This window comes from Aspergillus brunneoviolaceus, assembly GCF_003184695.1.
Source record: "Aspergillus brunneoviolaceus CBS 621.78 unplaced genomic scaffold BO95scaffold_105, whole genome shotgun sequence".
In the NCBI taxonomy this organism is placed as follows: domain Eukaryota; kingdom Fungi; phylum Ascomycota; class Eurotiomycetes; order Eurotiales; family Aspergillaceae; genus Aspergillus; species Aspergillus brunneoviolaceus.
The window spans coordinates 75,248-102,175 of NW_020290835.1; the positions used below are offsets into that span (position 1 = coordinate 75,248).

General features: G+C 53.8%; 8 protein-coding genes across 8 annotated transcripts; 4 read left to right on the forward strand and 4 right to left on the reverse strand.

Moving 5' to 3' along the window:
• Window positions 1-177: 177 nt before the first annotated feature.
• BO95DRAFT_448065 (glycosyltransferase family 69 protein) lies at window positions 178-2,081 on the forward strand. The gene has a single exon (XM_025587765.1). The coding sequence runs from the start codon at window positions 596-598 to the stop codon at window positions 1,925-1,927; it is 1,332 nt and encodes a 443-aa protein (XP_025436819.1). The 5' UTR covers window positions 178-595; the 3' UTR covers window positions 1,928-2,081.
• A 7,118-nt stretch (window positions 2,082-9,199) lies between these two features.
• On the reverse strand, window positions 9,200-12,080 carry BO95DRAFT_477346 (Zn(II)2Cys6 transcription factor; the record flags this gene model as incomplete). The annotated part of the gene is made up of 4 exons (XM_025589980.1): window positions 9,200-9,220; window positions 9,668-11,332; window positions 11,383-11,977; window positions 12,043-12,080. 4 exons carry the CDS (start codon window positions 12,078-12,080, stop codon window positions 9,200-9,202), a joined length of 2,319 nt encoding a protein of 772 aa, XP_025436820.1.
• Window positions 12,081-12,726: 646 nt separating this feature from the next.
• On the forward strand, window positions 12,727-14,024 carry BO95DRAFT_376003 (MCT family MFS transporter; the record flags this gene model as incomplete). Its single annotated transcript, XM_025583172.1, has 2 exons — window positions 12,727-13,005; window positions 13,065-14,024. 2 exons carry the CDS (start codon window positions 12,727-12,729, stop codon window positions 14,022-14,024), a joined length of 1,239 nt encoding a protein of 412 aa, XP_025436821.1.
• A 264-nt stretch (window positions 14,025-14,288) lies between these two features.
• On the reverse strand, window positions 14,289-14,749 carry BO95DRAFT_468929 (uncharacterized protein; the record flags this gene model as incomplete). The annotated part of the gene is made up of 2 exons (XM_025589400.1): window positions 14,289-14,427; window positions 14,568-14,749. 2 exons carry the CDS (start codon window positions 14,747-14,749, stop codon window positions 14,289-14,291), a joined length of 321 nt encoding a protein of 106 aa, XP_025436822.1.
• A 2,653-nt stretch (window positions 14,750-17,402) lies between these two features.
• BO95DRAFT_21150 (Leucine Rich Repeat domain protein) lies at window positions 17,403-19,647 on the forward strand. Its single transcript, XM_025581117.1, has 4 exons — window positions 17,403-17,593; window positions 17,647-17,659; window positions 17,721-17,997; window positions 18,052-19,647. The coding sequence occupies exons 3-4, from the start codon at window positions 17,721-17,723 to the stop codon at window positions 19,512-19,514; spliced, it is 1,740 nt and encodes a 579-aa protein (XP_025436823.1). The 5' UTR covers window positions 17,403-17,593; window positions 17,647-17,659; the 3' UTR covers window positions 19,515-19,647.
• A 996-nt stretch (window positions 19,648-20,643) lies between these two features.
• On the reverse strand, window positions 20,644-21,639 carry BO95DRAFT_375978 (uncharacterized protein; the record flags this gene model as incomplete). Its single annotated transcript, XM_025583171.1, has 3 exons — window positions 20,644-21,306; window positions 21,353-21,532; window positions 21,598-21,639. Coding segments are annotated over 3 exons (885 nt in total), but the record flags the coding sequence as incomplete, so codon positions are not given.
• Window positions 21,640-22,670: 1,031 nt separating this feature from the next.
• BO95DRAFT_518857 (uncharacterized protein) lies at window positions 22,671-23,525 on the reverse strand (the record flags this gene model as incomplete). Its single annotated transcript, XM_025591991.1, has 3 exons — window positions 23,298-23,525; window positions 22,921-23,227; window positions 22,671-22,838 (listed from the first exon to the last, which is right to left on the reverse strand). The coding sequence occupies exons 1-3, from the start codon at window positions 23,465-23,467 to the stop codon at window positions 22,671-22,673; spliced, it is 645 nt and encodes a 214-aa protein (XP_025436825.1). The 5' UTR covers window positions 23,468-23,525.
• A 1,621-nt stretch (window positions 23,526-25,146) lies between these two features.
• Window positions 25,147-26,176, forward strand: BO95DRAFT_468933 (MBL fold metallo-hydrolase; the record flags this gene model as incomplete). The annotated part of the gene is made up of 2 exons (XM_025589401.1): window positions 25,147-25,678; window positions 25,761-26,176. 2 exons carry the CDS (start codon window positions 25,147-25,149, stop codon window positions 26,174-26,176), a joined length of 948 nt encoding a protein of 315 aa, XP_025436826.1.
• Window positions 26,177-26,928: the final 752 nt, after the last annotated feature.

The window sequence follows — 26,928 nt, forward strand, 5'->3', positions numbered from 1 at the left end:
GCAAGCACGCAAGCATACAAGCATTCAAGCAAGGAGTTGTTGAGCATTGCAAAAAGCCGGGAGATCCGATGATCCATCGACTAGTCCTATTCGGACCATCACGTGTCGGCAATCCGCCCGAGAGTTCATTTGACAGTTTCAGAGTTTGAGATCATTGGAATTCCACACTCTTCGGGAGATAATCTCAATCTCAAGGATTGCCTTTACCGAGTCATCTTGATCCACCTGTTCCCCCTAATGATGACGCCCCCATCACCTCATTTTGGCTGGCATCAAATGGTGCCGCTGATCCAGTCGCAGTGATTGGCTTCCCTGCCAGTTAGGCAGCTGCGCAAATCAGGAATGGCAAAAGGCCCACGCGTACCATCACCGGAGGGTTCCACCACTAAGGCTGACTGCGTGCGTGCGCCATGAGGAGAAGAAATCATCCCAGCGACCAGTTTCTTCGGGGTTTTTCCCTCCTTTGTCCACTTCTCCTCTATTTATCTTATCCGGTCCCTCCTCCATAATGCAGAACTTTCTCTCTTCTCGCACGGCTTGATTTTTGCCTCCCAACAATCTTCCCTCCCACCCTATATGCATTCTTCCAGTTGAGATGAACCTCCACCAGGTGCAATGGCACCTTGCTCGAGCGGCCATGCTGATGGCCGCTCTGTGCCTCGTCCTCTACCTCTACGCAAACCGCAATGGCGCCTCTACGGCCAATGACGGCCTGGTGGTCGACGATGTCAAAGCCGTGGTTCCTGCCCTCTCCGCCTGCGACGATTTCGACCCCGCCACCGTATCGCTTGACCTCCACGGTACCTTGAACGCCAAAGCCCCAATCAATGGCAGCGCAGTCGACGACTTTGTGTGCTCGATAGTGAAGCACAACATGAAACAAACCGCCCATCTCGATTGTCCTCTCAACATCAGCCTCCGTTATGATAGCCTCCGCGTGCAACCGAGCTGGGGTAGCGCCAACCCCAAGGTCAAATACTTCTTCGCCCTCGACCTATACCAAGCCGCCCACATTCTTATGCCCCTGATGGGCGCGATTCTGGATACTATGCGTTTCATTGGGCCTCAGTACTGTGCTCTCTCCATCGTCGAAGGTCGATCCACCGATGGCACGTACGATATTCTTGTCGCTCTGGAACGCGAGCTCGCTGCGATGGGCGTGCGATACTTTCTGGGAACAAACGATCTGAACCCCAAGGCGGAGGGCGAGGATCGCATCAAGGACCTGGCCATTCTGCGCAATCAAGCGATTGCCCCGCTGGTCGCTGCCGGCACGGGCAAGTTCAGCCCGTACGCCGCCGATACGCTGATTGTCTTCGTTAACGATATCGTCCTGTGCACGGAGGACCTTCTTGAGCTGATCTACCAACATCAGAATCAAGATGCGCAGATGACCTGCGCATTCGACTGGAACGCGGGCGGTGGCTCCTTCTACGACTCCTGGGTGTCCCGTTCGATGTCTGGTAACCTCTTCTTTGAGATTACCCACGACGCGCGGTACTGGATCGCCAAGGATATGTTCTTTGATGACAACTACAATGCGGAGCGCTATGGGCGAGGTCTCCCCGTGCAGGTCTACTCATGCTGGGGCGGCATGGTGACCCTCAACGCGGCGCCGTTTGTGCAGAAATCCGTCACGTTCCGCAGCTCCGAACCAGGCGAGTGCTACATGGGGGAGCCCATGACGCTGGCCAAGGACCTCTGGAGAGCGGGCTTGGGCAAGATTCAGGCTGTGTCCAGCATCAATGTCGCCTACGAGTACAAGTCGGCCCGCGAGGCCAAGGAGACCTACAAATATGTGCACCAGATCATTCGACGGGAGAAGTACACGAAGGGGCCGGAACTGATCGAGTGGCAGCCGGAGCCACCGCCGCGGGTTAAGTGCATGCCCTGGTTCAATAACCAATATTGGGTCGACCCGATGTAAATAGTATCTGTGATACCAAGCGTATATATCTTTTTTCTGCATGTTCAGCTCCGTGTGATTTCTACGGCCACAACCAGGGCTTGCTACTGGCGCAGTAATGAACTTTGTGCTAGTTGCTGCTCTGAATTATAGAATTATATACAAGAAATCTGACTTTACCTTGCTTGTTCTTTCAATTTAGCAGTACGTGGTTAATTGAAAGAGCAATAGGATGGGAGGGGTAATGTAGTTCGTTTCCCGTATGTGTTGAAAAAGAGAAGGCGGATATATGTCTGACCTTGTAGATCGCGTTGATGAGTTAGTAGTTGCCATCTGATCACAGCGTCTCTTATCTGCTTCTACGACACGTTCGGATTGCAGACTTTAGGGAATACTCAGCAAGGCCCAAGGCACGATTCACAGCATCTACTAGTCGACATTTCTTTATAGAAATTGCCTTCCAAATGGAGAACCCCATTCAATGAGACTATATGTTGAATAAGCAAGGCATTATTTCAAGTAGTCTCAAATGATCAACCAGACAGTCACTTTGAGCACCAACTCTTCACCCACAGTCTGAGAACAATACACTGTCTGTAGCTCTTGTCCTCCAACCCATCCCATTCACCTTCCCATTCATACCAGGTCCATTCACAGTACTCTCTCTGAGCTGGTTCCGGTCTTGAATCAGTACCTCTTCTTTTAAGGGCAAGGCTCCTCTTCCTACTTCCTTCTTTCTTCCGCCGTCCACCTTCCACCGTCTCCCTTTCAACCAAGCTACCGTGGCCCAGTATCAGAACCTATACAGTCCAAGTCCAGGATTCCCGCTCCCAACCAGTCTTCTTATCCATCACCCTTCCCATTTCCTTACATACACTAGTATCCAGACACACGTCTTACCCAAGACTCTACTGATGGGATCTATTCCATCGTTTATCTCGGGATTCGAGTATTGATTACAAGATTCGCTCAACATACTCCATTCATGAGAGAGATGCCCTGAGTCCTGGTCAAGAAGGATTTGCTCCTCGACCATCTCAACAGTTAGATATGGGTGCTCATCTATCTGATAGGCGACTTTCAACTTGTGTCAACATCACTCGCTTGTTTAAGCTATTCCAATGTCTTGGCAAATTATCAGGAAGTTCGTTCACGAGACATCTGTTAAGAGGCCTCTACAGGCTTCCACCATAGTTTTGGAGACAATCTGAGGCAGCCTGAAACGGTCAGAGCGAATGCGGAACAGTCCAGTGCAATGTCATATGAATGAGCGGGCGCTAACAGAGGAATGGTAACGTGGCAATGGCTATCTTAACTTTGTCACAGATGACCGCAAGACAGATTATTGGCGTCCCTATGTAGGACGATCGGAAAATCCTAAGACTCGGATCCTGCAGCACCTTGTGGCTATCATTAAGGGAGACGACAGTACGCTGCACTATCACATAGTGGCGTAAGGGGATGGACACCGCGCGACCAACTTCATTAAACTATGGACTCTATTCTGGCCAGATCATTTCAGTTATCATATTCCGATGGTATTTGCGAACACCCTGGAGATGTATAGAGGCTAACTCTATATAACAGAAAATCGCGAGCGAAAGAAGAAAGGCAGGGGCTTATGCAAGGGGCTACAGCCCAACTCAAGCGCCGGGGCACGGTCGGAATTGTTAGCGATGCACTGGAAAAGGCTGTGGTCCCAGCAGCGAGAACTGTTCTCGATGCGCCATGTCTACCTCGTAAGGAAATACTCGCCTTATCGCCTATAACTGATAGGCACTGGAAAAGAGTACATACATTGACATTGTGACCAACGATTCGATGGCAATCGGCATGCTTTCTATAATGACGCGGGAACAGGAACCGCACACGAGGGCAGATGTGGAGTATGGGGTCGATACATGACCCATAAAGCAGGCCTGTATACATCCAAGAATGCCCTTGCTACCGCCCAAAGGACCGTCGCCGTCGCCAAGCAAAAGACCGCAGTCTTCCAGAATTAGGCATTTGGAGAATAAGCATTGGCAGTGCTGCAAGTTCTGTCCCTATTTTTCTCCTCCCTCTCTTTCTTTCCTGTCGTTTTCTCTTTCTTCTCTTCCCATATCCCGATCTACAAAAACGACACTGCTCTGAGTTATCCCGGTCTATTTACTCACTCATCTAATAAAAACTTCGCAGGTGTTTTCTACGGCGCAGCGACACACAGAGTCCTTGATCATTAAAGCTAACCTTGCTCTCTTGGCCCCAGCTAACCTTAGTATCTATACCTTGCCAGGCCAACCCGTCCACTCCGATCTAATCTCTGCAGATAATCATCTTCTCCTCTATACTCTACTGCAGTGTAAGTCTTCCTCTTCCTCCCTTTCCCCTCCTATACTCTGCCTACTCTGTCCTGTTTATAACCCTGGACTCATAGCTTTGGTTTTGCTTTGCCAGGGATAATAATATTTCTCTCCAAGACTCATGCTAGTCGCCCTTTCGCGCCCTTCTGCCCATGGCAATCCACCACTCAGCCTTCCCTCCTGGTTGTGGCCGACTTGAACAAACAGCTTGCTGAGATTTTTGCGCTCAACTGGCCTTTTGACAATGCCGACCTTGAAGATGCTATCTCTAGTACTGGCACCACTGACATCCTGGTAGAGATTACCGAGATGGTGACTTATTGCTATGCGAATGCTTTAGAGCGTGCAGCCTCAAATATCCTTGACACCTGCACATATATTCTTGATCTAGTCGTTGAGTTTATCCGCCTTCGCCTCCCTCGGCCTAATCACTGCAGGGGTAAAGTCTACATTCCGCTTGACACTAGAGGGGATATCTGCTGTTGCTTTTGATACCAGGACCACTTTGTTCATCCGCCGCCAAAAAGTATGGACCGTCGTCTGAATGCCCGGTGGCCCTATGCTATGTCCGAATTTCGGCTCACAAGCACAAGATAACCTACCCGGGTGGACCCGCGTGACTCTGGGTTCCTGGCTAAGGTAGGCACTGTCTACCTAGTATCGCCAGCTGTACACACATTGTCGTCGATGGTGACAGTCAAGAATCCGGGGAGAAAGGCCGTTTAATGTTCCTCTCCCCAGGTACCATTCCCGCAGGGTCTAGATAAGCTATAGTCACTCCAAGGATACCGCACGGAGACTAAGTGAGTGCATAACCCCGAAGGATTGAGGGCTTGTACTTGACATAGAGTGGAGCCAAAAGAAGTTCGAGGTTATGGCTCTTATGGAGTTGGCAGGATGCTCTGATGCGGCAAGACAGTGTCAAGAAGTCGCGGAACCATTCCGTGATTCTCGATCGAAAATCCCGAGGCACTGACGATCCGGGACATTTCAATCTCTGTTCGAAAAGTTTTGAGAAACGAAGAATCCAAATGAGAGAAACCATTTACAAATCTCCAATTTTGCCAAGATACTGTTCAGTGCAACATTATGTTCGATCTTTTGATCATCTTGCCGCCATATGGTTAGGATATTGCGAACCTACACAGCCTACACAATCTACACAACCTACACAACCTACACAACCTACACAGATTGCTCCCGGCTGTATGGCCCTATATCCCAGCGTCTACCATGATGGATAACTCTAACGAATCAGAACCCGCAAGTCCAAACGTGAGCACGAACTACTACAGGAACAACGAGCAAGATAGCTAAGAACGATAAGAAAGCCAATACTTATCAGCGCGAGTAAGGGAAAGGTCCAGGTGCGTCAGATGCCATGGAAGTGATTTGGCTTAGAATGACACCAAAGCCTCAAAGTATCGCGGCCCGACAGCGTCCGTATCTACTAAAACATCTTTAGAAGATTGATAAGTTGGTTCAGATTGATACACGCGTCTCACCTACTAGCCAAACTCGTAATAATCTGACTGAGCGCCACGGGACAATCAACCAAGCGAGCGAGAGATCGCTAGATACAACATTCCGCACCCAAGCCCCTTAGGTACCCAGATCTCACTCTACCTGTTCAAAAGGCGACAAAGGCCCCGAAGAGAGCGAAACACAAGACACGTGACCGACACCTATCAAGCCAGAACCATCACCTACAGACAACCAACGTTGGCCTTTACCAGGCACCAGATAGCGACGCCTGGGCACTTCTGCCTATCTGCAAGCTATCGACCGGAGATCGAAAAAAAAGCGTCTCCCAGCAGACTTCGACCAGCAAGGGAACTTGCCCATCCAGACGGTCTACACCATCTTTTAGACAGCCAGCACCACCGTCTACCAAGACGAACGAGAACTTCCGAGCTGACCCTTTACGGCACGGGAAGAGCTAATCGAAACACATAGTGCGAGATCCTTTCTTCCCCAAAGACCAGAAGAATCAGGGACTTATGATACCGTCCACGATTCGGAATCGCTAAATTGTTGCGTCCTGATTGGATGTTGCGAGACGACAATGAGCCTCAGGTCAATAGATCGATAATGGAAGACGAGGCAAGTGATGAGGAGGCATTTTTTGATTGGTCCTCTTCGCCACCTAGTTCCAAGCGACGAGAGGTAGAGGAAGCGGAAATCAAGTCCCTACAGCCGGATGATGAGCAGTACGATTCGGAAATCAAGCTCCCACATTCCGCAACATGGCCACAAAAGAAATAGATTACAGACGCTCGCCTATGCTAGTCGCTTGACACGATAGTCGATGTACTACTTTCTTTGCTTTCGAAGGAGCGACTACTAAGATGAATTTAGGATCCGTGGCTGTTGCAGCCACCATGACTCTCCACCGTGGCCTTTGGAAGTCTGGGCTCTCAGTTCTGATCGGAGATACAGACATTGGCTGCTAGTGGCCGGGATGCATAAGTAAGCAGGAACTTTGCAATGATTAAGCCTCGCTCAAGACAACTTCTCTCACCCGCGAACTCAACTTTATGACGCCACCTTTTGTCCTTAGGGTTGCCGGGCGCACAATCTTCGGCATGGTCACAGAAGCATCATATTTTGGGGTCACTATCACGAAGTCAAATGCTGCGCCCCAGCTCAGGCCAGGTAACCCTAGCTCAAGCTGAAGAGAGTCACATTCTGCACGGCTGAGGTATTTCAGGGCGGGGAGCGGCCGGTGGTCATTCTCGACCTGGTGATCACCAACAGTCCGGGCTTTGTATTAGACCCCACGCGCCTGAAAGTCAGCACCAGCTGTGCGCAGTGTGGGATGTTTATCCTAGCCTGCATCAACGTGAAACTGCATATAGGTGCTACCGTTTGCAAACTCAATCGAGGCAGCTTTTCTATCTGAGACTTGTACAACGACAATGACCGCGATAAAAAGCTATCACAGTTAGCAAAACACATCCCGAGTTCGCTGAGGACAATAATCTTTCCTTGTACCCCGGAGTTAGTAGTTCTCGTTCTGAGAGCTCGATAAGCCGGTTTTCCTCTTGGCAGACCAAGTCTTTTCGGGACTTTGTTCTAGGTCTCCCGTCTCTCGTTATGCAGCACTGGGATCCCACGCTGTCGGGCTCTTGCTGTTTTGGAGCACACTGGCGGGATGTTCAATGCGGAATAGAGCTAGATCCTTATTGAACTTTTCAAAGCAGTGATGCAAATGGAGCTCGGAATGCTCGGTCTTCCTTTCGATGCCTCATCTCCAGTGTCATTACAATCATCATACAGTTGCGATGAACAGTTGCGATGAACAGTTGCGATGATTGCCCACGTCCACATTTTCACTATACTCATCAAGTATTACTCACATAATCACCGCGGGAAGTTTTGCTGCCCTAGCCGACACGGTCAGAAAGCTATCATAGTGGCGAGGACTGTTATCCAGCACCATGAGCCAATATGCGCTCTTTCTGGTTACCGATACTAAGCTTAAGGGGCTTGCAGGGTAAAGAGAGACCACCAGATACCGGTAGGGGCTCACTCCATCCGTGAAGCTTGGAAGCCATCGAGATTACTCATCGGTGGGCACATGGTCCATGATCCTGTGGTCTGATGTACAACTCGATGCTGATCCTTTCTTGCCGTACCAAGCCCTTCATGGTTCGTCCGGTTGTAACCTATACAAGTAACAAATGGGAGCGATATCGCTCACAACCGCTCAGGAAGCCATTGACGCTTCCGCTGCAAGTGGTCGAACCCTGGATCTGAACGAGTTCATGGCACACGTGAGCTAGGACCACACAGGCAGAAGGGAACCGGGGCGCTATCTCAAATTCTTCTATTCTTTCTAATGCGGTTTTTGGCTCAAGGGTTCTTGTTTCAGTGAAGGCCAGAAGTGACGGGCGAGACTAAGCTACCGTTTCTTATGGGGTACGCCCCAGAGCGCGCGTTCTGCCGATGTTCCACCTTTACGGAACTGATGGCAAGTCTGTCAGGCAAAATACCCGACGTCCTTCCGGCTGTGACTTCTTTACTGGCTGACAAACAAGGATGGAGAACTTGGCTTCATGTTATCACAACACACCTCCGCTTTCACCGTGCAGAAGGTCTACTCGACGTGTCACTCCCATGCTTGAAACCGGAAGATGAAGCTGGGAGAAAACCACTTTGACACGTGGGAGAGATGGTCAGTGCTGGTGGGAGGAGGTAGCTTAAAGCAGGATATCACGTCAGTTCACGGAGAAATATCGGCCTGTTGTCAAACCTCGAGTACGCAGAGAATAGGCAGGACTTGGTCCTGGAAAGGATGAGATCGATTCTGACTCGTTTGTCCCCCCCCCCCCCCCCAATCCATTCTCTGGGCCGCATTGTCAATGTCTCCGTACATCTGGTCTTCTTTCCTTACTCTTCCACGACGGAAGATTTCTAATCCCTATAATACGGGATTTCGGTATGGATGCGATGGCATGAATACTACGCTCACTGTGAATCCGATACCGACACCCTCCAGTACAGCAATGAAATAATCCGACATCCGCCACTAATTCCATACGAGTCGCTGCTCAGAGTGGACCAGACGTCGGGAAATGGTGAGGTTGGAGTTCGTGAAGCCTGATTTCGAGGAATATACGAAGACGACTTTTCCTGAATCATGAATTACAGAATTTCAGAAAGGAGGAGGGTCATGCGAAGCTGGCTGTTGTGAAGCCTCCCCAACAAGACTATAGAAACTTTTTCTCCCAATCAACAGGGCTCGTTGCTCTCTCTCTCTCTCTCTAGTCAATCATATTGTTTATTTGTTCTTTCCTGGAGGGACTGGACTGATAATACAGCTGGGAGTCAAATTGGAAGCGGCTAGGAATTGTGGATAGAGCCCTCTCGTAATTCTCATCTATCGTGGGATCGTGCCGAGCTTTGACATAGCTGAAGTAGAACAATGCCTACGTTGATCTGCCATTGCCTAGCAGTAGAGAGATGCACACTGTACACTGAGTAGAGACTCTGCAGTATATATACAAACCTCCAAGACCTTAACCTAAGCCTCACCTAGTGCATAAAAAGGAAGTAAAACAGACTACCACAAAAACGACCCCTGCGCAACCCCCTCATCCACCATCCACCCGCCCAACCCCTCCAAATCCAACCCGAACATAGCATCAGACGTCTACCAACCAACGAATCAGTAACCAGCAACCAACCCCTTCTCCCTCAAAAGAAACACAAGGGCACAGCGGAGGGTAAAGCGAAAACTCACCAAAAGATCCAAATCCCAATCCCCCATCGACCGCGCCCCCTCCCCCTCCCCCACCCCCTTTCTCCCAGCCTCAGATTCCCCAGCACTCTGATACCCTGTGTTCTCCCCCCGCGTATTCCCTCCAACAACACCACCTTCCCCCCCCTCAAGCGAGCGACAATCCCCCCCAAGAACATCCCCCAAAACGCCCAACGCCTCCTCCACCGCCCGCTCCGCCGCGCGCACCAACCACCCCCCCAGCTCCGCATCCGGCACGCGCCGCAGCACCGCCTCGACCTGCGCCTCGACCAGCGCCTGCAGCAGGTATCCCTTCATGTTGGTCTCGCCGCTGCGCAGACCCCGGCGGAGCCAGGGCTTGGCCTCGCGGGTGATGGTCAGGAGGTCGTGGCGGATGGGTTGGTGGGGGTAGCCATGCGACAATGGCCCGGCGGCGGCGAAGGACGCAGGAGCGGCGGAGCAGGCCTCGCGCAGCTGGGCGCGCAGCTCGAAGGCGGCGAGGTTGTAGGCTTGCATTGTGGTTTGCGTGTAGGGGCTGGAGGTGTTGGTTATGTATCTTGATAGGAGTTCGGAGTCGGGGTTGGGGGTATGGGTATGGGTATGGGTATGAGCATGGGTAAAAGAGGGGGAAGGGGAAGGGGTGGTGGCTGTGACGAGGTGGATGATGGCTGATGAGGGCCAGGCGGTGCACCAGACGCGGAGGGCGGTTTCGGTGAGGACTTTGCGGGTGTAGGCGTAGGTTTTTGGGTCGTGGAGGGCCGGGATGAAGTAGGGGATGTGGAGGGCGATGAAGTGGTGGTTGATTTGGAAGTCGAGGAGTTGCAGGGTGAACGGGGAGGGGGTGCGGGTCAGGGGTAGGGGTTTGTTGGCGGTGAGGGTGTGGAGGGTGTGGCACGTTTCTTGGTACGCCGTGCGCAGGTCCGCGTCGAGTCGGAGGGTGTCCTCGTAGGTGAGCTTCGTGTTGAGGTTGTTGAGGGCTTGCGTGATGGCTAGGCGCGCGGGGAAGGTCTTGCGGTACGCGATGGCGATGGAGGTCTGCGTGAATGTGTTGTCGGGCTGTGGGCCTGGGGGGTTGTCGGTGTCGGTGTCGTTGCTGGCTGTAGTGGTGGTGTTGGTGAGCTGGTCGTCGTCGTAGTTGCTGGGAGGCAGGGTGTCGAAGTCCTCCACGGAGAGGAGCGGCGGCCCGCCGGAGAGCATGCTCGACGCGACGGAGAGTTCGAGGACGGTGTTCCAGAGCCGGCGGCGCATCTCGGAGGCGAAGAGGGTGCGCTTGGGGAGGTGGTTCGGGTCGCGGTGCAGGCCGATGTGCATCGCCATGCGCAGGAGTGAGCCCGCCGGGATCCAGGTCAGGGTGCCGCCGATGCCTGTGGCTTCGCGCGCCAGAAGAACGAGGAGGTTGAGCTGGAGGAACTGCATGCTGAGGTGGGCTTTGTACTCTGGCTTCGCGAGCCAGGTCAGCGCCTCGTAGACCCAGGCCATCGCCGACGGACGGAGCGTGAAGTGTTCGTCGTAGGTGGCCGCTCCGATGGCAAAGACCAGTTTGAGCTGGATCACGAACGCAGGGTCCGGCGTGCTCTGGGCTGCCCAGAGAGCATCGTAGTCGCGACGGAAGGTAGGAATGTGCAGGATGCGGTGGATGGCTTCGCTGGTGCGCAGATAGCAGTCCACCAGCTGGTCAGCAACCTCTCTCCGGGGCAGTGGAGTGGCGGTCACTACAGGCCAGGAAGGTGTGCGTCTATCCTTGATGATCTTGCCGATGGCTTTACATTTCTGGACCTTGGTGAACGCCTGACTACCTTGGTCTCGCGCATGGGTTTCCAGGATTTGGAAGAGGCCCCAGAACTAGAATAGCATTAGGCAGAGGTCTAGATGAAATGAACGGGGCCACCTACCTCCGTCGCCATGCCGTTGATCCAGAAGCTCTGGCCGAATAGCCGCGACTTGTGCATGATACTACGAGTGATAGCTACGGCCGAGCTAGCAGCGTCTTTTTCATGCTGCAAATGGAACAGCCCAGTCATCGTGGAGCCTGCGGTTACGACCTCCGGGATTGGGGCAACTGGAGGCGGCTGGACCGCAGGCTTGGCTACGGTCTCAGCCAGTCGCTGTTCCAGCTGTCGGACCCTGTCTTTGAGGGCCTCCACATTCGGGTCCGACTGGGGACTGGCGACAGTCGAGGCTTTGGTTGAGGCGGTGGTATGTGCAGCGGAGTGGAGACTGGGCACAGAGGATTCCGTGCGGCTGGTATGTGGTGTCCCACCATTGGGGATTGTATATGGGGCTGTGTGACCGGTATGCGATGCACTCTCAGTGGGTATCGCATACGGGGCTGGTCTGGTGGGCGTGACGCCAAACGCCGGCTGCGAAGGCCGAGAAACGTCGGAATTATCATACTCGCAGGTAGCCTGATTCCCGGAGCGAGTACAGTGGCTACATGGCGCTTGACGATCACATTTGATCTTGCGGCGTCTGCACAGAGAGCACGAGCTGATGTGTTTGGATTGTCAGCGCGGGGTTAGGGAGACGAGGGGAATTCTCCGAGGGTAGCCTACACCGCTGGTCTTCGGCGTCGGCGGGCGGGTCCTATCATGCTGATCATCCGGAGGATCTAGATAAGAAGGGAGAGCTGTTGAGAGACAAGTGAAATGACAGATGTCCAAGAAAACAATGAAGGTGGTGGTTACAGCGGTGCACGGAGCTGTCAGAGTCATGCAGCGGGGATTGACACTCGGAGACAGCCAAATCCCCCGATCGCCGTCGGCGGAGATAGCGGGTCATGTGATCGTGTATGGCAAGGACGATAATGTGCGGCCCCAACAGCGATGTTTAACTTGTAGAACGTGGAATTCCTCTATCTCTACAACTGTGGGCTTTGATAAAAGTGCTTAATCACGTCTAGTCCCCTGTCAAGGACCCGATTCGGCTCTTAAGCTGGGTAGCTGCTGTAAAGACCGACGACAAGCAATATATGCCATGGTGCTGCTATTGCGCTGTGGGTTCAAGTGGACGCCCATTCTCCGACCGACAACCGAGTCCGCCCCGTCAGCCCTACGAGTATCTCCGCGCAAACTGGAAGCAAATTGTACTGTCCAAGTCATATATAAGGTAGTGAGAGCCATGGTATTGTCTTACCTGATGCGTCACACTACAAGACCTAAGATCAGCCTTTAATCACTTAACACAATTGTGCCACTCGAGTTCGCATCATGGGTCACACCGAATCCGCTGCAGCTTCTATGTCGGATGTGGAGAAAGCCGCGCCCACACCTGCGGAGCACGAGGCAGCCCCCGACGGCGGGAGCCAGGCCTGGCTCGTTGCGGCCGGAGGCGCATGCATCATGTTCTCCTGTCTGGGGTTTGCGAACTCGTTTGGCGTGTTCCAAGAATACTACGAGGCCAATCAGCTGCGCGTTGAGTCGTCCAGCAAGATCTCCTGGATCGGGTCGCTATGTACATTCCTCCAGTTCGCAGCCGGTGGACTAGGGGGTCCATTGTTCGATCGCTATGGCACGTGGGTGAGTGCTCTCCGATGCCCATTCCATTGGAAGTGCCCATCAACTCACTAGAAATATAGGTCATCCGGCCGGCGGCAGTCGTCTACATCTTCGCCATGATGATGACCAGTCTCTGCTCGGAATACTGGCAGTTCATGCTGGCGCAGGGCGTCCTTCTCGGCACGGCAATGGCCTTCCTCCAGCTGCCGGCTTTCGCCGCCGTGTCACAGTACTTTGACAAGAAGAAAGCCGCGGCCCTCGGGCTGATCGTGTCCGGCTCATCGATTGGGGGCGTGGTCTTCCCGATTGCGCTGTCCAAGATGCTGAACAGCTCGTCGCTCGGGTTTGGTTGGTCGGTGCGAGTGATGGGGTTCGTGGTCATACCCCTGATGGCGTTCGCGTGTACAGTGGTCAAGCCTCGCCTGCCCCCGCGCACGACCTCATTCTTCATCCCGGAGGCCTTCACGCAAGCCCGGTTCGATCTCATCATCGCCGCCTTCTTCTTCATGTTCATTGGGCTGTTCACCCCGCTGTTCTATCTCCCCACCTATGCAGTGACCCGGGGCATGGACGCCACGCTGGCCTCGTACTTACTGGCGATTCTCAACGCCGCGTCCACGTTCGGACGCATCATCCCCGGGATTCTCGCGGATAAATACGGGCGGTTGAACATGTTCGCCCTGGGAGGGATCGCCACGGGTGTGATCGGCCTCTGTATGACCAAGGCGGAATCCACGGCTGGGTTGGTGGTATACGCGGTGTTTATCGGGTTCGCATCGGGTACCATCATCTCGGGAGCGAGCGCGGCATTCACACTCTGCATGAAGGACGCCCGGGAAAGCGGGACGTATATGGGGATGGGCATCGCTACCAGCTCCGTCGCCGCCTTGATCGGGCCCCCCGTGATTGGAGCACTGTTCGATCATTACGGAGGGTTCCTGCAGGCGTCCATTTTCAGCGGCGTTCTGTCTTTGGTAGGCGGCTGCATCGCCTTTGCTGCAAAGGCTACCACACCAGTGGGTCTGCTGGGACGAGTATAGCTCTCCTGGATGGCAGATTTTGGATAGGTTTGCGTGTTGTGATGTGTTTGGCAGTCGTGACACAAGGGATGGAGCTGGCTTCATACATTGATTCGAGCGGCTTGCTCGGATTGAGTGAGGCTGACTTGTGGCACATCCTGGTGTACTTTTAGATATCTATAATCCCATGTCATTTTCACTTCTGCTTCTCGTGCATTTTTGCCCTTCATCCACGTCATTTGCGACTTAAGAAAAAGGTGACCATTCAATGGGCGAGGTGCATCGCTAGGGCCCGAAAAATGCCGAGCTGGGTTTTCGTGATGCGGCCGACGCTCGATGGCGTGAAAGATCAGTAAGATTGTACCACTTGCGCAGGTATGACGAGTCTGTCTTGGATGTCTGGAGGACAACCTCGCCTAATCGCCTACAATGGTGGTGCCATGTTGGGGTGACTCAAGTGAGGCGTGTCACAGACGATCGGGGACGAAGCGAATCTGCTTCTCCGAACCGAGGATGGTGAGAGGGCAGTGACCCACGAGAATGGGACCATATTGAGGTACCTACCGGTAATCGACAGCGGAGGTTCCATTGTCGCAGATCGTCGCCCCCCAATGATGGATGGACCCGTGACTGCCCCAATAGCCCAGAGGGGGCGCGTCTGGGCGGCTCCCGTAGCCGAAGGGGGGTTCGTTCTTGGCAATGTTCCAAAGGGGGAAATACAATGCAGCGTCCACCTGCACGGCCATTCCACTGCCTCATACATTCATTGCTATGTATGATCCCCAACTGGTAACGTTCTGGAAAGGGTGACTCAATCTGCGCCTGACGTGATGTTGAAGAGGCCGAAGTAATCCCTCGCTTCCAATCGCAAGTCTAGGCATCCGTCCATGCCGACAGAGTGATCTCGATGGAAGAATAACGAAAGAAGCCATGAGTGAATCAACGTTTGAGTCCCGTACCGGTAGAAAGGGTTCAAGGTTATGCCCAGGTGCAACTGCAAGGGACGAGCCAAGACTGGGCCAAGAAACAGGGTGGTTGGTCAGGGGATCCAAGGGCGGAACTATTTCAGAACGGAGTGGAATAGTGCACTTGAAGGATGAACCAGATGCTGTAAGGCTGTGTAGGTCGGTCGGCTTGGCTTGTTGATCGTCCTCCAGGCTCAAAATTGAGAACACTCTTCGTTTAGCATGGAGTGCGGATGCGATTCCGAACCCGTGCAGCAGTCGAAGTAGACGAGCTGGAGCCAAGCATCTGGGATGCATGGAAGCATAGTCCAGCTTGGTTTGATCGAAACTAAACCCAAGTCGGTAGCGGTTCCTCTGAAACCCGCTCCAAGAATCCAGGGATGTGAGCTGATTTGGGACCAGACCTTAGTGTGAAGTGCCAGAATTCATTGTTCATTGAGTTGGGGAGCCGAAGAGGGGGGGATATTGAGGGGGTGAGTGCCAGTGCTCCCCGCGTGATCACGAGACCTCCGCCCCCAAGGTTCTTGTTAGGTAAGGAATACCTCATCTGCGAGAGGGGTTGAGGGGGGATTCTGGGGTAGGACAAACCCAATTCCCTAGTTCCTACATGGCCAAACTCGAATCAACTTGAGTTTCCCTGGGTTGTGAAACATGATCAAACATGATATTTATTCCCCGCGTTGCTACGCTACCGAGTGTCTAGACCACTAGTCATAATAGTTGAGTACTATGTCAGACTAACTAAATAATAAGCCAAGCCCAGCTAGACCGTGCCACTAGTTGAATTAGTCGGTCGGTCGGCGGAGGAGTGCCGGACCGCCCGTTTGGGCCGGGTCACGGGGCTGCAGGAAGGCGGTTTTTCATTATGTCATAGAATGCAGCCAAACCCCGGTGGATGGCGCCATGACAAGTCATCAAATCACTGCATTCCATATTCTAATGGAAATTGATGCGATACGATCACCTGCGCATTGCGATGTCCATCAATGGCCAGGATCGCGTTCGCGTATCCTGAGGTACTGTATGTACACTGTGTACACACTGTGTACAGTCCATGAACTTGATAACCTGATCATCCTTTCCCCTCCCCTCCCGGAAGCGGCAAGTAGCTGAGTCAGCTTTAGTGAGGAAACGAAGGATTAGTGACAACCGACTAAATTATTCAATTAAAATAAACCCCCCCCCCCCCCCCCCCCCTAGTCGCGATCGATCCACGTCCCTACGGATGTCGGCGAATGAACAAGGCGAGAGCGAAAACCGGGAAGAAGATCCGTAAGCCTGGGAGATGCAGGATGATGCAGTGAGGTTGCACATCTGATTCATGATGATGGTGGTCCTGGTGGGCCAGTGGATGGTACCTTTTGATCTCCTCTTCCGGAGTGGGTATGGTACATGAACAGAGACATACTCAATACTTGTAGCATTTAGTCTAACAGGTAGTTCTCGTGTAATTGAGTATTTGGTACTCGGTACTTTGTGAACATCATCTGGACGACCGTTCTTTGTTCCTCTTGGATGGATGGAACCTTAAAAGCCCTCCGCTGTCCGATCCACGCTGATTTGCTTCTTTCCGGCTCCACTCACCACTGCTTGTCATTCTGCGCCAGAACCTTTTTTTTTTCTTTTTCTTTTTTTTCCTTCTTTGGATGGTTTTTCTTCGGGCCCTTTACAATTTGCCTTACTTAATAGAAACTTGACGTCGGTGTCTTGCCGCCTCATTACTTTTTTTTTTCCCTTTCCTTCCTTCTTTCCTTCTATTCTACGAGTCGATTATTTGCCATCTTCTCCAATCCACCACCCGTCCCACACCAACACTCCTGACTTCTCTTCAACCGAAGCAAACTCCTCTATTTGTTGTTTGTGAAGAACAAACTGTACATTCGTTGATACTCTATTTCCGCGCTGCGCTGTCGTCAGAGGGGATCGGCGATTTCATCAGCAGCTCTCCACTCGAGTGCATGATCCCAGTCCACTGCAATCTGTGACTAACAGTTTTCCGTTTACTCCGTCCGTCGACTTCAAACCACACAAACCACCTCCAACACTGTTGATTGCGTCTCCGCTCGCCCCTCTTAGTGCACTCTGCTGTCCAGGGGGTTTTGCTGGAATCCGGGGAAAGTGAGAGAAAAGGCCAAGGGAATTTAGAAAAAGGAAAAAAAGCTTTTCCTTTCCTCTGTTTCCTTCCCTTCTCTTTCCTCCGTCTTCCCTTTCCATCCCGCCGCCTCACCATTTCTACTCATTTGCTCAACTAACACAGCCGGCGCACACCACCACACCACACCACACACCACACACCACACAGAACACTCTTACCCTTACCCCTCTTCTTCCTTCATTCACTCATTCGCGGCGTCCTCATTCATTTGGGACTGGCCCTACTTCCATATAGAGCCTTTCCCCGTCCACAGTAATACCCGCCCATCATGTCTTCCGCCACCGTCCCAACCGCGATCGCGATTCCGAAGCAGACCTTCGTGAGATACACTTCCTCCGGAAACGCGTCGCCCTCCAACGGATCGCGCAGCACTTCTCCTCATTCTCCCTCGTGCTCGTCGTCGGCGGAACATTCGCGGTCTAGCAGCCGTCGCCGGGAGTCCTTTGGCTCTATCAAAGAAGACGTCGACGGTAGGTCTTCCCGGGTCGCGTGAGGCAGTTGAACCTCGACTAATACATCATAGGCATTGCGCAATCGTTCGTCGATACCCACATTGAACACTCCCCTCAGGAGACCGCTAAGCCTAACCCCTTAGAGATGCAGCCGACTCCCGACTTCTGCTGCCCCTGTGGTGGCTTTCTGGGATGGAAGCAGATCCGTTTGGGAGGCAAGAGCTTGAGTCGCAGCTACAGCGATCTTCGAGGGCTGAATCAACTGCACTCCCGCTGGGCCTGGGAGTCGACTTCCCCCGTGGCCGAACCCCCGAGTCAGACCCTGCAGGTTCCGGAAGAGAAGCAGGTTGTCGTGGAGGAAGAGCAGCCTAAGCCGGTCCCGGGAACCTCGCGCTTGGAGAAGGTCCCACCGGAGGTGCTTGGTAAGAGACTCCCCTCTCGTCTTAAACATGTAAACGTGCTAACAAGGACGATAGACCAGATCATCTCCCTCTTGGCGCTTGATGTACCCCCCAACGGATATACTCCCCGCAATGTGGATCTGATCTCATGCCTTCTGACCTCCAAGACTTTGCATGCGGCTACGCTTAGTGTGTTGTACAGGAACATGACTTTCCCCCACTCCATCATCTTTTCCAAGGCATTGAACCACATCTCCCTCTATCCGGCATTGGGCACTTTGGTGCGTCGTCTCGACTTCTCTCACTTTACTTCGGTGGGCTTGGGACGGACCAAGCAGATGAACTCGGAGATCCAGAACCTTACCTCCAAGACCCTGCTACAGTGCTTGGAATTGTTGCCCAACCTGCGCGAATGCTTGCTTCAGGAGCACGTGGAGGGGGATCTCAGCATGGAAGTTATCCGGAAGCTGTTTACGGGCCTTCCCAACCTGTCCGCTGTTGATTTCTGCGGCTGTTCTACTCAGTCTTTCTCCGGCCTCTTCCTCGAGGCGTTGACCTCGGGTCCTGGTCTCCCGGCTGCATTGCCTAACTTGCGACGGGTTTCGTTGCACGAATGCAGCAGCTTACCGTCGGTGGCGTTTGAGATTCTCCTCCCTCGCTTGGTCAATGTGACTCACTTGGATCTCACCCACACTCAGGTCGGCGAGGATGCGCTTTTCTCGATCCCTAAGACCGCCCAGATCACCCACCTCAGCCTGTCCCGGTGCAGTCGCCTGCGTGGTCCCAAGGTGGTGGAGTTCCTAACCACTCATCCTGCTGTCTGTGGCTCGCTGGTGTTCTTGAACCTTTTGACCGATCCTACGCGCTCCCGTCTCTTGGAGGAGGAAGACGTTTCGGCTCTTCTCCCACACTTGCCTTCCTCCCTCTGCTCCCTCAATTTGGGCGGTGCGAAGGTCACCCCCGCTCACACCAAAGCTCTGATCCCCCTGACTAAGCACTTGGAGGAGCTGGGGCTGAGCTCCTGTGAGCTGTCGGGTCAGGATCTGAACCAGTTTTTCGTTCCACCTCGGCCTGCCACTGGTGTTGAGAGTGCGCCTGCCACTCCCATCGACAGCCTTCCGCCCACCCCCCTTGAAGCCGTGCCACCACCTTTTGTTGAGGAATGGGTCCCGCATACCCTTCGTTACCTGGATCTCAACAAGGCGCCCCAGTTGACGATTGGAACCGTGTTCAACCCGAATGCTTGTGTCATCCTCTCGCAGCAGACCTATCCTCTGCAGGTCATCGAATTCAGTGACAAGCTGATTGCTCCTCTGCGGGAAAGAGCTCGAAATGCCAAAACGTCGCCCGGCTGGACGGTTCGTGAGCTGGGCCGTCGTGGCTGGTATGTTCGCGACCCTGCCTCTATGCCGAACTACGCTCTGGACGACGGTTCGCGCGACTGGAAGATGGGTGCCAGATGGTGGGGCATGAGGAAGATCCCTGTCGCCGTCGGAGAAGTCGGTGGCATCTACGGACACTACATGTTCAAGAAATAATTTTTCTGATTTCAAGGCTGTGTGGAACTCTCGACTCTTTGTCATGATCAGTTTTATACCCTGTTGAATGTTCGCATGGCGCATCTTTCGGATGATGATTTGACTTGATGATTTTGCAAGAGCGCCAAAAGTGTGGACAGTTTTATTGACGTGTTATCATTATCTCCATTTGCATAGCGAGTGCGATTCCTCAGCGTTAGGTATGTCTTGACGGTCTGATTACGGCTTGCGCTTATGATTGATATCCTGGTTGTTGCCTTTTCTTTATGGGATTTATTGTGTATGCTAGTCAGGCGATTTGGAGCATAGCGGTCAAGTTTGGCTTGGAGTTAGGCTTGATTCAAGTTCAATTTTTTTTAATGTATCATTTTTGCCCCAAGATTCTTCTCCACTTCTCAATTTTCTCAAGTAACAGTACCAACAAAGCCGCTGTCGCTACGGGTTACCTTGACAAACGGGAAATCCCCGGGCTGACCGAAAGCAGAACCCACCATCGGGAGAAACCGGAACCTGGCCGTAGCAGTCTTGCCCAATTCATCTGACCGGTAGCACAAATGCCAACACCCCTCTCTACCTTCAGAGAAACAAAATGTAACTGTCCCGGGCAGGGCAGTTTTTCTTCCAGGTTTTGGCCCTTCTGGATGTTTTCCAAAGTTATATTCTGCCGAAATCTCACTCCTGAACGTTTAGCCGTGCACCTGCCATACTGGGGACTTTAGGGGTAACCTTATTCCCAAAAATAACTTGTTTTTTCTGGACGGCGTGCCACATGGGATGATCGCATTGGATCTTGTGGGGGTGCAACCCGTGCAACGGTGCAAGAAAATCTATCTCCTGGTCGGGGTTATGGGTGGGGCCGCAGGGGCGGGGATTCGGTGATTGTCTTCAGGGATGGTTATTGGGCGGTAATTTAGGACATGGCTTGATACAACTTTACTGTTCTTGCTCCCAATCTTTGAATTATAAGCTATACTCCGCTTCAATTCTTATCCATGTTTATTTTTTGTTTATAGCTTTTGAAACTATATTATATCTATGATTTTGTCGATAGCTTAACCCACAGCTAAAATACAATCCGAGAATTGTTATTGAGAAGAAGTTTTCTACAAAGTTTAGTATTCTTACGAGTTTACATTTCGATATCATGTAGCGTTTCCCCCTCATACGCCCAAACCTCCTGCAAATCCACCTCGATCCTATCCGCAACGAGGAAGCCCTTGTGCCGGATCTTGCCGATCGTGCCTAGCACCCTATCCCGGGCGTGGTTCGCGGACGCATGGACTCCGGCCATCCGCACCGGGAAGAGCAGGAGCACCGCGGGGAGGTCCGTATCCGCGAGAAGCGGCCCGGACAGATCCAGGATGGCCGCGACGTGGTCGTCGACTTCCGTCTGCGTAAGCCGGGGCACGGTCCTCGTGGACCAGCATGGGTAGTAGAAGGTAAAGTTCATGCTGTGGTAGAGCAGCAGCGCGTGCATGAGGACGGCGGCCAATCGCGTGGAAGGCTGCGTCGCAAGCGGTCTCGACCTGCTTGTTGCTGCTTCCCGCTGCTGCCAATGAAGGAGTTCGTCTCTGATCGCGAGCCCGGCGCGAGCGAGGGCGTCTAATCCTGGATCTGAGGATCGACGGGCCGGATCAATGGCCTCGATCTCGTCGAACAGTCTAAACAGCAGCGTGAGAGTTGGAGCGTTAGCTGCTTCCAGAGAACAAAGACTTCGAGGAAGGGCGAACTTGCCGTTTCGCAAAGTCCGAGGTCTGGACCATGAGCCCGAGGATCTCCCTCCCCCTGGGGTCTGGCTGCGGCAGGAACGGCTGGTCTCCGGCTGGAGCAAGGGTGACCTTGTCGCCGTAGAGGATGGCTCTGTGGCTCTCGAGGGTTGCGAAGGCGTCAACCAAGCTCTTCGTGGGCCTGGAGAGCTCGCGTGCGGGCTCCAGCGCCCGCTCCAGCAGCGAAAGGACTCGAGACGTACCGAACAGCAGGTGCGTGGCGAAGGAGTCGCCGGAACTCTCGGCCATCAGCTGCGTTGGCACTGGGTCAGTAACTTTCATGCTGGGTTCTGTCCGCGCACGCAGCCGCAGCATACCTCAAAGAGCCCATGGAGAAACGTGCACCACGTCACGTCCTCCCGGTAACAGGCATCAGAGTTCCCGGTCGAGACCGAGACCGTCGTCGCGTGCCGCAGACTTCGAAGCGATCGTCCGCAGGCCCGGAACGCGATCTGCCGCGGAGACTCCGCCTGCTCGCCGAGGCACCATCGGATCGAGCCCTTTCTCCCCGCTTCCAGCGCGCCAATCGCCGTCGTGATGTACCGGAGCAAAGGGGATCGGCCAAGCACACTGATGATATCTGCCGTTGCGGCCGCGAACTCGTCGCTGAAGTGGCACCGCTGCAGGAAGGATGCGAAGTGATCCAGATATACACTGCCGTCTGGCCTCGGTACTTGGGGAGGCACGGTGGGATTGGCCGCATTCGAAGTATAGATGAACGTAACTTGGGCTTGCTTGAGCTGTTGTTGTCGTTGTTGCTGCGGCTGTGGCACACAAGGTTTCTGCAGCCAGAGGCATCGATCACATGGACGGCCCCCCTCACACTGTTTTGACCCTCTCGCATAAGTTTGTCTCTATGTCGGGAGAAGAAAATGGGTTGCTCGAACCTTTACCCGTCGGTTCGCACATGGCTGGCAGCGCGTGGTGATTCGGCGTTTGTCCAGCGGTCCAACCGGGCGTCGGGTCATTTTGGTTCAAGGGTCGTGTGCGTATCTTTTCGGCCATACTTTGAGGCTTGTTGGTCCAGGAGGAGGAAATCTTTGAAGTGGCTGCCATGTCTACTCAGGGGTTGGCTGGCCCTTTATATGACTTGCCCCATGCCTGATGCCTGTTCCGAAGAGAGTGGGCTGCAGTGGGGCCGGGGCTGAGTAGTGCCAAGGCTCGTATGGCTCCTACATTCGTCCAACAATTCAGGCAGTTTCATGTTCAGAATATCTTCTTTCGCTTGTGTATACTATAATTGCAGTAATCTCAGATAGAGAATTCAACATGAAATGATCTCAAATATGCCAGCCATCGTACAGGAAACACCGTACACCTAGGGTATCGGATGTAGTATCCGACTCCCGGTAGGGTAGGGACAGTGAAACAGACCACCTGCCGTCCTCAATCATTTATGATACCGCGACATAAGTGATTTAGACCCGACCTCAATGTTGAAGTACTCGGTGATAACCCTGGTCCGCAATCCCGGCGAAAAATAGTCATATCCGACCATGACATTGCAGTGGTTCACGTAAACCGTCACAGGGATAAGCCCCTGGTACATGATATCCCACTGATCCGGGCCAGATCTGTTAGCTTTTTTGATCTGCTCTGCGTCTATATTTACGTCTATGAATCAGAGAAGAGCCACTTACAGCTGCCACCATGTCCGTGTTGAACCGCCGCCGGACCAGTCCGCCAAACACCGCACCATAGGTGATGAGGATGTCCTCGGGGAACAGGGGGAAGTTCGAGTTGACGAATCCCTGCCACACCGTGGGGGTGTTGGACTGGGGATTATAGGCGGTCAAAATGTTGTCCACCAGACCGTCGTCGGTGGTGTTGGCGTAGTTGAACAGGGAGGAGGCCAGGCCACCATCGTACGCTTCGTCGACCTGGACGAAGTTCTGGGATGGCGAGTTCTTGATGAATCCGGTCGTGATGTGGGACAGGTTTTGGTTCCTGTTGCTTAGTCAGTGGGATAGTGGATAGAACGCTGGCATCTATGTTTCTGTGTGTGTTCGCCGCTTACCACTTGTGTTGAAGGAAGTTGGTCTGGTACTCTGCCTGGATCCGGGGCGGGTTGGGCTGCTGGAATCCAGCTGAGAACTCGATCACCGAGGAAGGGAAGGGATGGCAGCTTGCTGCGCTGACGGGCCACGCGCCAGCGGCAAGTATCACCAGGAGTTGGAAGAATTGCATGATTTTTTTGTTTGTTGTTGAAGTGATAGTCACGGTAAGAGACTTGTGAGAAGACAAATGGAAATGGTAGCTATCTAGGAAGACTTGGGACGGGGACAGTCGACGGCTTTGTACTTCCATGGGATACTTGGGACATGCTTGCGAGGGCTTCGCGCGCCCCGGCAAATACAGGTAGGTGCGCTCAATAGATACTGTTCTGGGATAGCGAGCCAGGCAACCGCCAAGGTTCGATGGCACATGCTACAGTGCACTCGCCTCCTCAATCATAGCCCAATCGACTATAGGCCATCAGTAGGTGCGTTCGATTATTGCCCGATCAAGGAAGTTGCCGGCCACTTCAGTGGGGCTGCAACCTGTGTAAAACAAATCGCAACGGCGAGACTATCGCCCGGATGGACTAAATCAGGAGTCAGGTCAAGTCTTCGAGCTTCCGGGTGTATGCTATGCTGGGATCTGCCAGACGACTTTCATAGTAGGGTGCAGGTGGGGCTTTTGATGCATGGATTCGACATCGGTGAATATGGCACTTAGCCCGTTTGGGCATAAACGCGCTCGAATGTTGCCCGAATTGGCACAGTCCCCATACACTTCAGGTTCCAAAGCTAACCTGAATTGTCCTGGTGTCCCTGCCGTAGTACGTAGGCTTCCCTGGCCGTGTGCGCGCGAAGTCTCTGCTCAGGTCATATCAGTATTACAAATACCTCCAAGGTTAGATATGTGCCTTACCTGTTCGGACTGCTGATAGCAAGCGAGAACTGACCCCAAGAAACATGACTCAAGCGACCTCCAAATCGTACATACTCTGTCTAGGATAAGAAGCCTCATACAATGACAGCTTTCCATGAGTAGCAGTTACCGTATGGCGGCGATAGACTTGGATGCACATTGCGACTGGTGTTCCTTGCGGTGATGTTTGTGGTCGGTTCTAGTCATGATTTTTTGCATCTGCACCGACCTTCTCATTATCTGATGAGTGTTTGTGTTCTTGTTTGGATTTACTTCTCCAGTAACATGCATGAGTAGTTTTTTTTAGAATAGATTAAAGACAATATTACTTAAAAATTCTTCGAGTCTCATAAAAATACATATACTTATGGAACGATGTTGAACTTTGCCTTCGAAATATGTCATTGAGCTCTGACGGAGGCGTGCCGCCATTCGCCACTCGGGACCTTGCAAGGAGTCAGTCATCTAGACTTCAACCTTAATAACACTCTCGGGCATCTGACTGTGCGAGGCTGAGAAACCGTACGGAATGTTCGAAGTTCGGGGAAGTGGGGAAGCCGGGCAGGGCCCGACGGGGAGGTTGGCGGGTCGCCGATTGCACTTCCATCGCCGATTGACGTCAGGCCGTCCACCTCGCCGAGCATACTTAAACACCATCTTCAACTGCATGCATTGTGTCAACACATTCAAGGGAATATTCGCCAATCACCATAAATATGAAGTTTCTACCATCTTTCAAACCTCGACTCACCAGTCGCATTGTGCACCAGCCAGCACGAAGGACGATCGTGAATCGAGTGCATCCATTGCCGTGTACCTCCTTCGCCTCAGCCAATCCAAGCAGCACACCACCCTGCAGCAAACGCTTCACCTCCACAGTAACAGCTACAGCAGCAGGTCCTAAGCTCCCCCAGCCCCCAACCTCAATGCAAAAAGAACAACACCAACCCGCCATGCCCCACACAACCCTGGCCAGCACCTCCCCCTCCACCCCAACCATCCACGCCCTCTTCGAGCCCCAAACCAGCACCTGGCAATACCTCGTCGTCGACCCCACCACCTCCACCGCCGCCATCATCGACCCGGTCCTGGACTACGACCCCACCACCCAGACCATCAGCACCACCACCGCCGATGCGTTGCTCGCCTTCATCGCGCAGAAGGGCTACACCATCTCGCACATCCTGGAAACGCACATCCACGCCGACCACCTCACCGCCGCCGCCTACCTGCAGTCCCGGCTACTCAAATCGCAAGCCACCTCCTCAGCTGCACAGACCAAGATCCCCATCTGCGCCGGCCACCGCATCCAACACGTCCAGACCCTCTTCGCGCAGCGCTACAGCATCCCGGAGGAAGAATACCGCCGCACCGCATTCGACAAACTCTTCCAGGACGACGAGCACTTCACCATCGGGACCCTGGACGCCGTCGCGCTGCATCTGCCGGGCCATACCCCGGACCATTTGGGGTATATGGTTGGTGGTATGTCCGTTTCCTTTCCCTAGTTTACTTCATCACAACTTTGTTATCAAATTGCAGCACCAGACGCTAACAACAGTGGTAGACAACATCTTCGCCGGCGACTCCCTCTTCAACCCGGATATCGGGACCGCGCGGTGCGACTTCCCCGGCGGGTCGGCGGAGAGTCTGTGGGCCTCCGGGCGGCGCGTGCTGGGGATGGCGCCAGAGACGAAAGTCTGGGCAGGACATGACTATCCGCCGGCGGGGCGGGCGGGGGTGGTGGTGCCGTTTGCGACGGTAGAGGAGCATCGACGGATGAACCAACATTTGAAAGACGGGGTGGGGAGGGAGGAGTTTCTGCGGGTGCGGCGGGAGCGGGATGCGGGGCTGGGGGAGCCCCGGCTGCTGCACGCTGCGTTGCAGGTGAATGTGCGCGGGGGGAGGTTGCCTGCGCCGGTGCAAGGCTCATCAGGGCTGAGGTTGTTGAGAGTCCCGGTGCGGGGGGTGGGTGAGTGGTAGTGCATCAGCATCGCATCGCATCGCATCGCATCGCATCGCATCGCATCGCATCGCATAGCATTCTGATGATTAAGTGTGTGTGTGTGTATATTGCACAGATTCAATTTCTATTTTTTTTTGGTTTCGGGTTACTCAGTATATTATCCAACTGACTGAACCCAACCCTAGAAAATCTACCCCAACCCCCACCCCTTCATATCCCCCTCCCTCGCCTCCACCACCCGCGCCGCCCTCCTCAACCACCGCAAATCACACACCCTGCGCGCCTCCGCCAGGAACGCCTCCTCGTAGTCCTCCCTGTCGACCCCGGCCCGCCGCGCCGCCCGACACCCCTGCACGTACACGTCGGCCACGTACAGCGCCCGCAGCGCCTCGAGGATGTACGCGTCGCGCGCCATCAGATCCTCGATCCCGTCGCGCGGGTCCGCGCCGCCCACCAGCGCCTCCACGGACCCCGGCAGGTGGTCGTAGAACCGGCCCAGGCGCGGCTTGTGGATCATCGGCACGCGCGCCCAGTACGCGGCGCAGTCCTCGCACGCCCGCGCCCAGCGGTCCGTGTCCATGCCGGTCGGGTTCGTGGTGAGGTCGTGCAGGTCCGCGAGGAAGACGGGGTAGCTGGGGGAGCCCATCGCGGTGCGGGTGCAGGTGAGGTGGTGGTGGAAGGTGGCGAGGTGGTGGAGGGCGCCGGTGGTGATCGGGCCGAGGGGGTAGAGGGGGAGGAAGGGCGGGGGGTGTTGGGGAGTGGTTGGCGG